At 44.4% G+C, this 14,651-nt stretch overlaps 1 protein-coding gene across 2 annotated transcripts in view; it reads left to right on the top strand.

Annotated features, from left to right (window-relative positions):
- Positions 1-208: 208 nt before the first annotated feature.
- Positions 209-14,651, top strand: part of APPL2 (adaptor protein, phosphotyrosine interacting with PH domain and leucine zipper 2) — a 51,090-nt gene continuing 36,647 nt past the window's right edge. For both annotated transcript variants that reach the window (XM_088025311.1, XM_028121593.2), the window contains exons 1-2: positions 209-344; positions 7,056-7,154. In XM_088025311.1, coding sequence (XP_087881437.1) covers positions 291-344; positions 7,056-7,154 — 153 coding nt within the window. In that variant the 5' untranslated portion in view covers positions 209-290. The remainder of the gene's footprint in view (positions 345-7,055; positions 7,155-14,651) is intronic.

The raw sequence follows: 14,651 nt of genomic DNA, 5'->3' as shown, positions 1-14,651 counted from the left end.
TTGAGGTTCTGCGGCTTCCCGCGAGGCGCGGCGTGGCGGAAGCGGGGTCGCCACACTTCCGGTGGCCCGGCCGCGCGCTCGCCACACTTCCTGTTGATCCGGCTCCGCGGAGGGCGGGCCTGGGAGGAGGGCCGGCGGGCGGGCGGCTACGGGGGAGGCGGCCACTGGCCTGGCGTGGGCGCGCGCGGGGCCGCGGCGGGCACGGAGAGTTAGCCGCGTCGCTTCAGCCCGGAGCACCCTCAGCGGCCGCGCCTCCCGCCCTCTGTCCTTCTGCCCGGCCCCGCGCCACCATGCCCGCCGTGGACAAGCTCCTGCTGGAGGAGGCGTTGCAGGACAGCCCCCAGGTACCTCCCGCCGCTCCGGTCCCCTCGCCCGGGGACGGGAGGCCCCTGGAGTCCCGGGGTCGGGAGGCCCCTGGAGTCCCGGGGTGGAGGCCGGGAGCACGCAGGGGCTGGGAGGGGGCACCCCGCAGGCGGGGCTGGACAACCCGAGGAAGCCCCCCGCCCCTCGCCCGCGGCCGGGGTCTTTGTGTCGTGACCCCTTTTCCAGAGTCAGCCGAAACTGACGCTGCCCGGCCTAAACTCGGGCTCCGTCGCTTTGCTGAGTGCCGCAGTTTTGACATCTGTAACCCAGGGATAATTGTCCCCGCCTCATAGAATTGTCAGAATTAAATAAGGGAATGCCTGTAAAGTTGTTAGCGGGCAAAGTCTGGTAGGGAAGAAGTAGTCAATCTTAGTTACTACTGCTACTGCTACTTACTGATGCGATGGGTCCTGGTGGATTTAGGGCCAAGATGGGAGGCAAAGAGCCTAGCTCTCTTTCCCAGCGGTACCCTTCGGCACGGTTTTCCCATTTTGTCAAAGAGAAAATTACAACACCTGCCCCATTTGTCGCACAGGGAGACTTCATTAGCACGCTGGAGATGAAAGTTAAGTCCTTGGAGCTCTGCAGATGAAAGCCGATGTGTAAATAGAGCAGATGAGTGCAGAATGACAGGAGTTCATAATTCAGTGCCCTTTTTCTTCAGGGAACTTTTTTGCTCCGCATTAGCATTGCCTGGCTTCGTATCTACTCTCCTGGTTCGGCATCCCTGGGTTTATTTAAATCAGTCTTTTTATCCCCAGGTGTCTCAACTCTTGAAAAATTCGAATGAGATTAACTGTTTTCCTTCTCTTTTCGGTTCCCTTCCTTATTCTTAGAAAATTGCACTCCCGGGATGATCTTTTGATGGTCTGACTTACTTACTTACTTTTTACTTACCCACTCTGCATCTTGCCAGTTCAGAATCAGCAGTCAAAGGGCTGTGTGCTTAGTTGCCTGTGTCCATTTCTTTGTGATCTTCCTTAGGGTAGGTGAGTAAGAAACTTGAGCAAGCTGTGGCTTTTTTTTTTTTTTTTTTAGTTGGCATCCGCTGGTCTAATTGACTTTTCAAAGACCCCTTTGAAGTCTCTAGACTTGTGGCATTTTAATGGGACCAAAGCCCTTTGGAGAAGTCATTTTGTCTGTCCTCACACATAATGTGAGATATGAAGAGAATAATGTAGAATTTCTAAGGATACCATTTTGAACAGGGATTTCTGTTTTTGTATTCCAGAAGTGCAAAGATATATTGCTTTCCTAACTGATCATGGTGATGGCTGAGCCAGGTCAGAGAGGTTGCACTAACTGATTCTCCTGTGTTGCCCTCATTGCGAAGTCACATTCTGCATTTCTGACTCTCACATAAGTGAATATGCACCATTTCTGAGTGGTTTACCGGGTTTGCTCAGCTGGGAGGAAGCAGAGAGAGGACTGGCAAACAAGACAGGAAAACTGGATCCTAATTCTTGCTCTACCACTAACATATCATGTGATTGGGGCAAGTCACTTATCCTCACCCTGTGGTTGACTCAGTCTTCTCATCTGCAGAATGAGGGATGCGGAGCAGTTGATCTTTAAGGGGCTTTAGAAGCTTAAAATTATATTGCATGGTTTATAATTTTGAGCTTGTATGTGGAAGAGGAGGTTTAGTGGCATTTGCATTCCTATATAATGTTCTTCTTCATGTAGGGAATTTGTTACTACTTTTGGGACTTGGGTGTCACCTTACCAGGATTCTTCATGAAGTTGTTCAGTGGAAGCTAACTTTCAAGAAGGGCTTTGATAATCATCGGAATATGTTTATTTAGCAGTCTTATATGGAGCGTGTGCCTAAAGTGGCCTTATTCCCAAGGAAACCCATAGATTTGGAACTGGAGAAAAGCTAATCTAATTCCTTTTATGTGTAAAGAATAAAAACAATAGCAAACACCTATATCACACATGCATTTTAGGCGCCAGGCATTATTCTAAATGCTTTACCTGTATTAATTCACTTAATATTCCCAACAGTCTTTTGAAGTAGGTCTCCTGTGAAAGTTACCGAGGAGTAGAGAAGTTAAATAAACTTGCCCAAGATTATACACTATACAGTGGCAGAGCCAGGATTGGAACCCAGGCAGTCTAGCCTATATTGTTCAAGTTGGCCCAGCTACCTGGCACCTGGCCTTTCTATCATCGGTAACCTAAAATGTTTCACTGAAAGGAAAAGTTCCTAAGAAACCATCTATTGTTTGTTTCTTCTAGTTTTATGAAGAGTAGTTATGAGGGTTGCTGCAGCAACCTGCACATGATTCATTAAGTGAACACAAAAGCTTTTGTAATTGAACTCAGTGACCCAAGAAGAGCTGAATAGCAGTTGACCGCCCTTAGACACATCTATTCATTTCGTCCTTTTTAGTGCAGCACGGTGTGTTGAAGACTAGTCTGTGCGTACATATATCATTTCTGGTTACATCTGATATGTGAGAGGCAGAATGTTTTGGGGGTGAAGTTACTTGTCTCCGTTGCCGTCCGGGAGCCTCTGCTCCTTGCCAGGCACCACTAGATGCTGGGAATATAGTGACAAGGTAGGAGTGCCTGCCCTCCACGGGGCACAGTCTGTCCCCGGAGACAGATAAGGAAAGCAGGGCCAGGGCCATGTGCATGGGCTGCGGTAGGAACACAAACGCAGCTTTGAGCTGCTGCCGTGCAGACTTCTGCAGGGGCTTATTGGCTTTTGTGTAAGTAGTCCGTTTTTGAGATAAGGTGAAGACAAAAGCGGTATTACTTGCTGTTTTCGTGATTTTTTTGTGTATTTGTTTCCTTTGCAGTTGGCAAAACTGAAGCCCAGAGAAGTTAAAGACTTAGCTCTGAGATTATGCAGGGAGTGGTCCAACTGGGAACAGCCCTCCTTGACCAAACTAGGCTTTCTTTACTCAAGCAAGAGGGCTCAAAACAACCTGGTGGTTATGTGTTCATTGTGGAGAATAATATGTATATTTTATAATCAGAGTTACTAAAATTGTGCCATTATATGATCAGATGCTATTCTGGAGAATAAAAAATGTCTAGGACTATTTTATTAGGTAACACTCAGCTTCTTTAAGATGGAGGGATGATGTGGATGCTGAGGCTGTATTCTTAGGGTGTTTGGTTTTTCTGGCTAGGCATACTCTTAAAAATGTAGGGTAGTAGAAAAAAGATGGAATTGAAATCCTGATTCGGCCATTGTTACCTTAGGCAAGTTACTCGACCTCTCTGAGCTTGTGTTTCAACATGTGTAAAATTAGAATAAAAATATTTACTTAATAGGATTCTTATGAAGATGAATAATGTGTGTAATGTGTCTTCATGCCTACATGTCATAGTAACTCCATAAACGATTGCTGTTATTATCTTTATAAGTGATAGGCATCAGGGTCTTTCTGACTTGTGAGTAGTCTTTGATGTCTGGTGTACCTTCGACTGGTCCTTGGTCTCATTCGTTACGTTCCAGATATAGGACATTCCTGTTCCAGATACGGAACTGATAATGTGGGTATCAAAACAGTGTCTAAGATGGCTGGGCAGGTTTTTCTCAGTAGTGATCATGGCCTAGTTAGAAAGACTGGATTTTTCTTGCCAGTGCTGATGGGGGTGGTCATGGTAAACCTGTCCAGAGTGTAAGGAAACAAAACACTTGTGATATATAGATTTGGCAGTTATTATAGGGGAGTGCGTGACAGGATGACCGAAGGGAAGCCAGCTACAGGCAGGACTTGGGCTGTGGACCACAGCGCATGCCCACTGATAAAGCTCGGCCAGCTGGGTGACAGGTGCAGCCTCCTGCAGGGGAGGAAGTGGGCCGTTGGTGCAGGTTGGACCTGGATTGACATCCCAGCCCTGCTGCCTCCCAGCCATGGGAGGTTGAGCAAGTTTCTTGACCTTGATGAGCCTCAGTTTTATCATCTGTAAAATAGGGTTAAGTATCCATGGTATCTACCTCATAAAGTTGTTGGAAGGATTAAATGAAGTAACAGATATTAAGTGCTCAGCACAGTGTCTCACACGCAGGAGGTACAGAGTAAACGGGAGGGTTCGTTTTCTTTCTCTTCTCTTTGTGGAGGACATTTATATAAGCCTTTTCATCTTCTCATTTTCCATTCTGTTTCATTCCTGAGAGTTTTATTTATTTATTAAAGATTTTATTTATTTATTTGACAGAGAGAGACAAAGCGAGACAAGGAACACAAGCAGGGGGAGTGGGAGAGGGAGAAGCAGGCTTCCCGCGGAGCAGGGAGCCCGATGCAGGGGCTCGATCCCAGGACCCCGGGACCATGACCTGAGCTGAAGGCAGAGCTAAAGACTGAGCCACCCAGGCGCCCCTCAATTCCTGAGAGTTTTAAAAACAATAAGTAGGCCTCGACTAAATGGATATCGGTAGTAGTTAGAAAAATGAAGTATCCTCCATCCGGTTGTACCATTCTTTCCTTCTCATTTTCCTAGACATGTTAGTTATAGCAAAGAAAAATACCAGAATCATAATAAACGTGAGTGAGCACCTCCAGCACTGACAGCATTAATACAAAGAGACAAAAGGCCCTTTACTGTTAGATAACATTTATAATAACTGTATAGATAAGTATCGCTGTGGTGTTAAGATGAAATCATACAGAGACTCGTGCTCCTTTCCTTTCTGAGTCTCCCAGACGCTCCATCCGTATCTGCTCTCTGTCTTCGGTAAACTCTGCTCTCCCTTAGAAAAAATGAAATCGTACATGTAAAGCCCCTAGTGTGCAGCATATAATAAGCAATCAAAGTTCATTATTTTCATAATCAGTATCAGCTGCTAGCACCATACATCACACACTGGTAGGCACTTTATGTATATTCATAATCCCAGTAACCCTGCAAATTAGTGTTAGAGCCTGAATTTGGACCCAGGACTGACATGGTCCCAAGGGGATCCCAGGTGCTGTGAGAGGCAGAGCAGGCTCTAAGCTCCTGGAGCACATAGGGTCGGTTCTAATCACCTCTGAATCCCAGTTCCTAGCACGATGTTTCGGCAGATACTGGATGAAGGCAGAGAAGCATGCCTCAGTGAATGAATACAATCTCTCTTTTTTTTTTTTTTCCCAAAATAGAAAGTATATTTTAAAAAGATAAAATGAAGAGTTTGGAACCAGTGTTTTTCACCTATTGGTTGACATCCATGCATTGATTACCAGAGCCAGTGGGTCACAGTCATGATTTCTGTTTACAAATGAAGGGGAACGGAATAGAGCAGAAAAAAATCGGAGTGTATATGCATACTAATGATAAACATTGTTTGGTCACATGTGTTTCATTACCACTGTTTTTAATTTTAGAAGGTTTGAAGAACTCTCCTCTGGCACACGAATTTATATGCTGTATGAACTGATATTTTGCTGTCATTTAGAGCTTTTTAAAAACCTGTCTTACATTTTCCATATTCATTTCATCTGGCCCCTCTGTTGATAAGGAGTACTGAAGAGAGTACCTTTGTTTCGGAGAAGGTATTTTTAGCCTTGAAGGCTTCAGGCAAAGCCAGGACAATTGTGTCCGGCCTGAAGTACACTGGAGTTTGGGGGACAAAATCAAGGGGAGACTGAATGATCCAAACACCCAGGTGATTGAGGGTGCTTTGAAGTCAGTCACTGCTCTCTTACCTGAGGTTAGAAAAAGAAAGAAGGAATTGAAATTTGAATGCAGGGAGATAATGAGTCTTAATAGATTGTTCTTTGTAAAGTGCTTTGATATCTTATTAAAAGCATTTCTGTAATTTTCTGTCCATCCTGTGCCTAATGGGTTATTTTTAGAGACCCCATTATCACTGACATAATATTTTAAATTCCCACTGTGCTGGACACTGAAAGTCCCTTGAGTAGATATGGTCACTTATGTGACACCTCAGTACTTATTTAGACACCATCTCCTATGTAAATATTTCTTCAGTGTTCAACATGTCAGGCTTTGTGCACAAGAACAATAGAAAATACCTTCCATCTAATGACGTTACTCAGCTGCTCTGGGGCACTGAGTAGTTAGCCTTCCTGAAGGAATGGAGCTAGCATTCTTGTTAGGTTGAGATTTCAGTTTTGTGCCCAGATCTACTGCTGGTGGACCCAGGGTATACAAAATTTCCTGGCTACGAGTTTAAAATTAGTTGAATAAAAGGTGGCGAAAGACATGGAAATTGACTGTAGTATCTTAAGAGGAAAGAATGACGCACCCACACAAGATGTCCAAGTTTGCAGAAAACCAGACAGATGGTTAGCTGTTGGGGTGATGCACTGCTGGGCGTCCACACCACAGGTAAACACACAGGCCTGGCGTTGTGTGCAGTTTATGGGCTGGAAAGGAGAGGCTGCCTTTTTAACTTTTTTTTTTTTGGACTCTCCTGGTGCTTAGATAGAGACTAAGTTAAAACAGATAATAGCCCTCAAGTCTTACTCTTTAAAAAAATTGGCTTTCCTTCTTTGGCCCCAAATTGTCTTCAGTTTGCCCCTGCGTTGTAGTCTGAAGGATTAGGAAAGTAGTTCTAAATTAAAGCTCCAGAAATCAACTCTTCCTAGTATTACCGGTAAAAGAATAAAGCCGGAGAATTGGCACCTTCCTTCCCCATTTCAGAGAAGGGAGTGTGTGTGTGTTTTCTACCTCCTTTGTAACTTTTCCACTCAGAAATAAAGTCAACTTCTTTTCTTCTTTTCTCGTAGACTCGCTCTTTACTGAGTGTATTTGAGGAAGATGCTGGTACCCTCACGGATTATACCAACCAGCTGCTCCAGGCGATGCAGCGCGTCTACGGAGCCCAGGTATCCTGCTGTGCCTTCACCCGAGGAGGAGGAGAGTAGGAAGCCCCCTGCCCTCATCTTGGACTTCTCTCAAGGGGCTGAGAAATTTGAGTCAGAAAAATACCACTGAAAATTTGGAAGTAGAATCAGAATTGTCTTCCTCACTTCAGTTCACCTTAAAACACTGAGGACAGTCTGTTTTCTCTGCTTAAGAAAGTGCATAATTTTCCTGTAACTATTAAAGCCAGTAGAGAAGGACCATGTCACTGGTTTTAATTTTTTTAAAAACTCAGCCCCAGAGGGGAACATCTGAATCTCCTCTTCCTATTTGTGAATGAGCAGGGTCAGTATCCTGAGACATGCTCTTTGTCTTTCTCATAAATGAGAGTCTTAGACGTCCAGGCAGGACGGTAGGGAGAGTTTTCCATGTGCTTCCTCTGAGAAGGCTTGAGTCACACTTCTGAAACTGTCGGGTGGCTTCTTTGTTTTGAGGAACAAATATCTCTGACTTGCAGAACAATGGAAAATAAATTGCTGAGTAGCAAAAGTGAATTTTTTTTAAGATTGAGAAGTGCCTGTTTATGTTACGTTCTAAGGGAAGACTTACAAATTACTTAAAATTCATCATGTTGCACGTCAAAATATTAATGGCTTGCTGATGCATTTCATTATTGATTCCTTGCTGACTTAAATCTGTATATGTCAGTTTCTTTTTCTCATCGATGATCTCTAAAGAGATACCACATTCAGTATATAATATATACTAATAATTGTATGTAGTCATTTCTTATATAGCTCTTGATATTCATATATGATCATTTATTGTTATTGTTTTATTAGTCATTTATTCATATCGTATATGGGAAGACGACTCAGTCCTTGCCATTAGAGAGTTTATGTTTGGGTAGGGAGACAGAGAAAACATTTATCTAAGAGTGTTAGCACCACTAGGAGAGGAGGTCACCTAACCCACAGGAATTGTGCTCAGCACCCAAACGGAGGAGGATTGTAACAGTCGAGATAATTGAATATTTTGTAGCTTCTGGGCATGATTTCAGGACTTTTACAGCAACTCTGTGAGGTGGGCATTGTTGGCATTATCCTCATTTTATAGGTTAGGAGACTTAAGGATTCCAATGACAAGTGACTTGTCCAAGTCCATATCGTTACTACATGGCAGTGCAAGTCAGTCCGAACCTGAAGCCCAAACTCCCAGCTACAAAACCTGGGGCAGCCTTAACTAGGGAAGTGGCAGTAGAAATGGAAAGAAGTGGATGAAATTCAGAGGTGTTCAAGAGACAGAATGGTGACTCACTGGATGTGAAGGGGTTAGATGTGTGAAGGATGAGTCCAGAATGATGTCCAGGTCTTTGACTTGAACAACAGGGTGGATAGTTGGGAACACATAGAAGAGATGGAGGGTGTGTGTGTGTGTGTGTGTGTGTGTGGAATGGCAGGGATACCAATCATAATTCTTTCTTGAAAAGCTGATTTTGAGGTGTCCATGGGACATCAAAGTGGAGAAAGCTTGTTGAAAGTTCCGATCTAGAGTTCAGGCTGGAGATAAAGATTTGCAAACTCTACTGTATTATACAAGTGTAACTTAATTGGGACTGATTTTAAAACCCAAACAAATCATGTGCTCATTGTGAATCTACTTGTTGTTTTGGTAAGACATTCAGAAACTGGAGACATATTATGTTGATTTTTTAAAACCCTATTTATATTGTATGTTTTTATATCCCCTGCATATTCAAAATTTAAGAAAATAGAAATTTTTTTCCCTGGACTTGGACCTGAACTCACTTGCTGTTCAGTAATTTGAATATTGTCGTTAAGTGACTTGTCTCCTGTTTAGGGTTTAGGACTTAAGGGACAGTGTCTGTGTCACTCCCAAGAGTCTCTGTTCTGCCTCTCCATGTCTGTCAGAATCATTTACTTGGAGATGTCCAGAGGCTTTCTTATGCGTTTTTTCTTTTGAGCCAGAAAACTACATTTTGCCAAAATTAAGTGGGTCGTGCATTCCAAGAGTCTGTAAACCGGCTTTTAATTCACACCACATGATCATCACATGGGTTCTCCACTGGCCAGAAACCCTTCCTCCTGCCTTGGCATTTCCTGCAGCAGAGGCCCACGGGAAGGGCTGGTTAGTGCTGCCAGACTCAGCAACAGATCCAAGCAGTGGCAAGCGGCATCCAGATCAGCTGGGTCAGGGTCAGTGGTTTTCAGGTTTATATGAAGGCTTAAGTGTCTTCTTCTGTTTCTTTGTAATTAAAAAAAAGAAAACTTCTCTGATTCCTCTTTGTTGAATTTGTTTATATACATGTATGTATCGGTGTGTGTATATGTGTGTGTAGTAATACTTATCAGTGTTTTCACTCAACTTTTTCCCCCTAAGTTATGTTTTCTTGGTTTATTTAACATCATTCCTTAAATATTTTACTCCTAGACCTGTTGCATTAAATTAATAGGGTTTTATAATCTCATTTTTTAAAACACAGGCACTTAGCAAGATGTTTTTGCATTATTGTATTTTAAAAACCAGGTTTATGCTGCTGATAAATGATCAATGATTCACTTTGAATCAGACCACATGGTAAATTTCTGTATTCTGATAGGGCGACAGCCACTGGACCTCAGTTTTAGAAAGAGGAAGAGTGAGGAAAACTAGAGGAAAGTTCTGTGAGCAGTTTTGCTGATTGTAGCTGATTTGGGGGAAATTTTAAATTTTATTTGACTTACGTGCTAGAAGGAAGCTATAGTCCATGAGCTGTTTTCAGCATTTTACAGCGGTCCCTGAAGTCACGTCTGGTCTTTTGACTGTCAGATGTGCCTTTGTAGGCCATGGGAACTGAGTACCTTATTAGAGGTCATTGGAACGAAGGAAGCAGTACACGTTTCTCATGCACTAAGAGCAGAAATGGGTTACATAAAAAGATCTGTCTTGAAGATGACTGGCTAGATAAGTTTAAAATCTCCCTCGTGTCTGAATAGACGCGTCTGTGTCCATATTCAGTTAAATCTCAAATTTTGCGTTTCATACATTTGATACACAGAATCACATAAATAATCAAAATATCTGCCATAATTTTGTTTCTTTCTCAGAGAGGTTAAAAATTTTTAAATCTTGGGGCACCTGGGTGGCTCAGTCATCAAGCGTCTGCCTTCAGCTCAGGTCAGGATTCCAGGGTCCTGGGATCGAGCCCCTCATTGAGCTCCCTGCTCAGCAGGAAGCCTGCTTCTCCCTCTGCCCCTCCCCCTGCTTGTGTTCTTTCTCTCTCTGTGTCTCTCTCTGTCAAATAAATAAAATCTTAAAAACAATTTTTTATCTTTTAAGAATAGATTTATTAGGGTCTTACAGTGAAGTTTACTTAGGTAATCTCCTTGTGAATATTGTTGTGAGAAAACAGGGACCAGTGAAATGTCCCCAGCAGTATTAGCAAAACCCAGCAATTCTTGGAACCTGTCTCCTCCAACAGATAATGGACCTCTGTAGTTAGTGCCTTCAGTCTGGATAGAATTTTTTTTTCTTTAAATAAATTTTGGATGGATTTTTTTGAAGTGAGAACCATGGTTAAGGCTCTTTCATTTTCCTTCAGTGAAACTGGCTTACATTGTTCAATGTAAGCAGGAAACATTGTTCAATCTCTACAACTGTTCTTCAACCTTCTTGAATACAGAACACAGATCCTAAAAACTAAAAGCCCAAATTGGAGGTGGGAATAGTATCTTTTCAAATTGGGGTAATAGGTAGCAGTAGGAGGTGATAGGAGTAAAATATTTTGAAGAGAAGATACACAGAAATTTGGTATTATAAAGAAAAAAATTCTTCTTTAGAAATGATGATATACAGTTGACACTTGAACAACATGAGTTTGAACGGTACAGGTCCATTTATACGTGGATTTTTTTGATAAATACAGTGCTGTAAATGTACTTTCTCTTTTTTTGGTAAAGATTTAGAGCGTGAGAGAGTGCACACATGCGCACAAGTTGGGAGAGGGGCAGAGGGAGAGGATGCCAAGCAGACTCCCTGCTCAGTGCGGAGCCCAAAGAGGCCCTGAGATCATGACCTGAACCAAAACCAAGAGTTAGATGCTTAGCCAACTGAGCCACCCAGGGGCCCCTCACTTAAGATTTTCTTAATAACATTTTATGTTCTTTGGCTTACTTTATTGTAAGAATATAGTATATAATACATATAACATACAAAATTTGTGTTGACTATTGATGTTATCAGTAGGGCTTCTGGTTACTAGTAGGCTATTAAGTTTTGGGGCAGCTAAAAGTTATATGCAGATTTTTGACTGCGCAAGGCAGGGCCGGCCCCTCTAACCCCTGCATTGTTCAAGGGGCCCATGTATAGAGATCTCAAGCTCAGCAAGCTAATGCACCTGTTGGGAAACAAAATGAGAGGAGTGGGCTTCCAGGAGTATGAGCTTATAGTAGGGCTGGGGAAGGATTTGGAAGGCAGATAGGGTCAGAACTGCGTATTTTAATAAGAGAAATAACGGTCTCCGTTTATTGGGCGCAGAAACGTACTACAAGCTATGCTCGGCATCTCCTTTGTAGGATCTCACTTAGCTTTCATAAGAAAGGAGAGGTACTCCTATAGCATGTGTTCGCAGATCAGTAAACTAAGACTCAGGTTTTGTATTTTGCCTAATATCACAGTGACAGAACTAGAATTTGCTCTCAGGTCTTTGACTCCCAAGACCTGCACTCTCACCCTGAACCACTGTGTTCTACTCTTTTGACATACTGGCCTCCAGAAGTGGCAGCAGAGGCTAAGGAAGTGGGAGCCTTCCAAGCTTGTTCTTGTCACTATAGAACGACCCCCACTACAGGACGGCCCAACAGCAGTGTAGCACAGCGGTTCCCCCTTCAGCTACAGGTTCACTTTCTGCCGTTCCCGTTACCCATAGTCAACTGTGGTCTGGAAGCAGGCGCTCCTCCTTCCGACATATTGTCAGAAGGTCACTACATCATTCACCTCACTCCGCCTCACCACGTAGGCATCTTCTTGTCTCATATCCTCACAAGAAGGAGGGTGAGTATAGCACAATGAGATACTTGGGAGAGAGACCACATTCATGTTAGCTTTTGTTACAGGATACAGTTGGCCCTTGAACAATGCAGGGGTTGGGGTGCTGACCCCCATACAGCTGAAAATCCCCCAAAGCTTAGCTAGTAATGGCCTCCTGTTGACCAGAAGCCTTCCAATAACATAGAGTTGATTAACACATACTTTGTATGTTGTATATACCATGTACTGTGCTCTTAGAATAAAGTAAGCTAGAGAAGAGGTGTTATTAAGAAAATCACGAGGAGGAGAAAAGACATTTACGGCGCTGTATGTATTTATTGAAAAAGTTTTTGAGTAAGTTGACCTGCACAGTTCAAATTCATGTCATTCAAGGGTCATCTGTATTGTTATAATTTTTCCATTTTGTTGTTATTGTGAATCTCTCACTGTGCCTAATTTATGAATTAAACTTTATCATAGGTATGTATGTGGAGGGAAAAACAGTATATATAGAGTTCAGCAGTAGCCACAATTTCAGGCATCCACTAGGGCTCTGGGAATGTGTCCCCCATGGAATCGGGGGCCCACTGTATGTGAGAGGTGGAAGCCAATTCCTTTTTGTGACTAAAGTGACTTCCCTTGTTGAATGAGTTTTTATGCATGATTGTTTTAGTGCATTTTAATAGCCCTGAAAACCAGTCAAATTGAGGTTGATATGACAGGGACTGAGGAGAAATATGTATGTAGCTTCAGTGAGGGAGCAGAGAGCCTGAGTGGTTTCTAGAAACCGCTTTGGAGACCGGGATTCCTGCACTTGTTTTGCGTGCAGGACCTACAGCTTTTCCTCAGGATGGCTTTACGGCGTTCAGATTAATATGAAAGATGATTCTGGACGAGGCTCATTCACTTAGGTACAAGGGTTAAGGGGTGGCCTTGAGCTCATCAGATCTGAGTTCCAGTGCTGGCTTGGCCACCTGCTGTGTGATGTTGGGAGGGTCACTTGTTTACCTGAATTTCCTTATCAGGTAACAGAGACCGTAATCGTGGCCACCTCATTGATTATTGTGAAGGTTAATAGAGTTTACCCTTGAAGGACTACGATCAGTTCCCGGCACGAAGGGCTCTGGGTGTTAATCATCTTCTAAGTCTTAAAATAACAGTAGTTAAGATAGCACGTTATACTGGGGCTGTCATTTGGGTTAAATAGAAGCTTGGTCCTCTGATCCTGACTTTGTTGACAGAGCAGTCTATACTTGCTCTCTTCACTTCCTCACTGGATGGTTGATGCCCGCTCCTCGGTCTGGCCTCCCTCCTCCCCTTGCTGCGGGGGCGGCCTACTGCCTAAATCGCAGCCTCTCCACCCTTGGGCCCTGGGCAAAGACCTGATCCTTTAATGACACCCCCCCCCTTGAAGTGGTCTTGCTTTGGTTCCTGTGACAAGGTCCCTTCCGGTCTCCTCCTCGTTCTCTGCCCGTCCTTCTAGGTCTTTCCCCTTTCTTGGCATCCTGTTGCTGCCTGCCCCTTAAGTTCTGCAGAATCGCACTGGAATCCTCCTCTGCTTCGTCTCTAAGCAAGCCTGGCCATTTCAAAGTCTGTTTCTAGTCCTTGTCTCTGGGTCTTTATTCAAGACATTGGCCTATTGGTGCAATAGGCAAGCCTGGCCATTTCCAAGTCTGTTTCTAGTCCTTGTCTCTGGGTCTTTATTCAAGACATTGGCCTATTGGTGCTGTGGGGAGTGAGTGCTCCGCTCTTACCCGACGCAGCACTCTGATCCATCTTCCTGCCTTCCGGAGATGTCTTCCCCTTTCAGTCCCTCCTCCATCCAAACCTCCCTCCCTCCCTGTCTTCACGTGCTTCCCTGGCTCCCAGTGCAGTTGAGTTCGAACTCCTCAGCAAGGTGCGCAAAGCTCTTCACGAACTGAGTATCAGCCTACTCCTCTAGCCCCGTGGTTGGCTGTTCCGGAATGTGCCAGGCCCTCCACATGTCTTGAGAGTTTGCTCTGCCATTCCTGCTGCCAACAATCCCCATCAACCCCTTGCCCTGACAAACGGCCTTCCCGGCTTGAAGACATCACCTCCGAGGTGTCTGGCACCTTTCCTTCCTTCCTGCTCTCCCTCCTCAGCCGAAGCGCGCCCCTGTGCCCAGATGCCCCGTGCACTCGTTGGCGCGAGCTCTTCCGGTGCAGTGAGTGCGGTCTCCCTGCCCCTCTGGACTGTGAGATCCCAGAGAGCCGACTCTCTGGCTCCAGTGCCCGCACCAGGCCTGGCCCCTCGGAGTGTTGGAGCCGGTGGTGCTGCGGCTGTGGAGGAAAGGACTGAGCTGTGGACATCTGCAGCTGAGCGCCAGCACAGCTCGGCTGCGGGGCCTCCCCGCAGCCCTCCCACTGGAGGCTGGCTTTCTTTGATTTCTCCTCCTCCCTCACGCACTGCACGCTGTTGTTTTTGCCTCAGAACAATCTCCCAGGTCTCCACCACCTTCTCCACTTTCTGGA

The sequence above is a fragment of the Eumetopias jubatus genome, unplaced genomic scaffold, assembly GCF_037043125.1.
Source record: "Eumetopias jubatus isolate StellerSeaLion01/CBP00866 unplaced genomic scaffold, mEumJub1_p1.0 scaffold_8, whole genome shotgun sequence".
Classification (NCBI taxonomy): Eukaryota; Metazoa; Chordata; class Mammalia; order Carnivora; family Otariidae; genus Eumetopias; species Eumetopias jubatus.
Note: the sequence above shows the minus strand (reverse complement) of the source record. Positions and strands in the feature narration are given on the sequence as shown.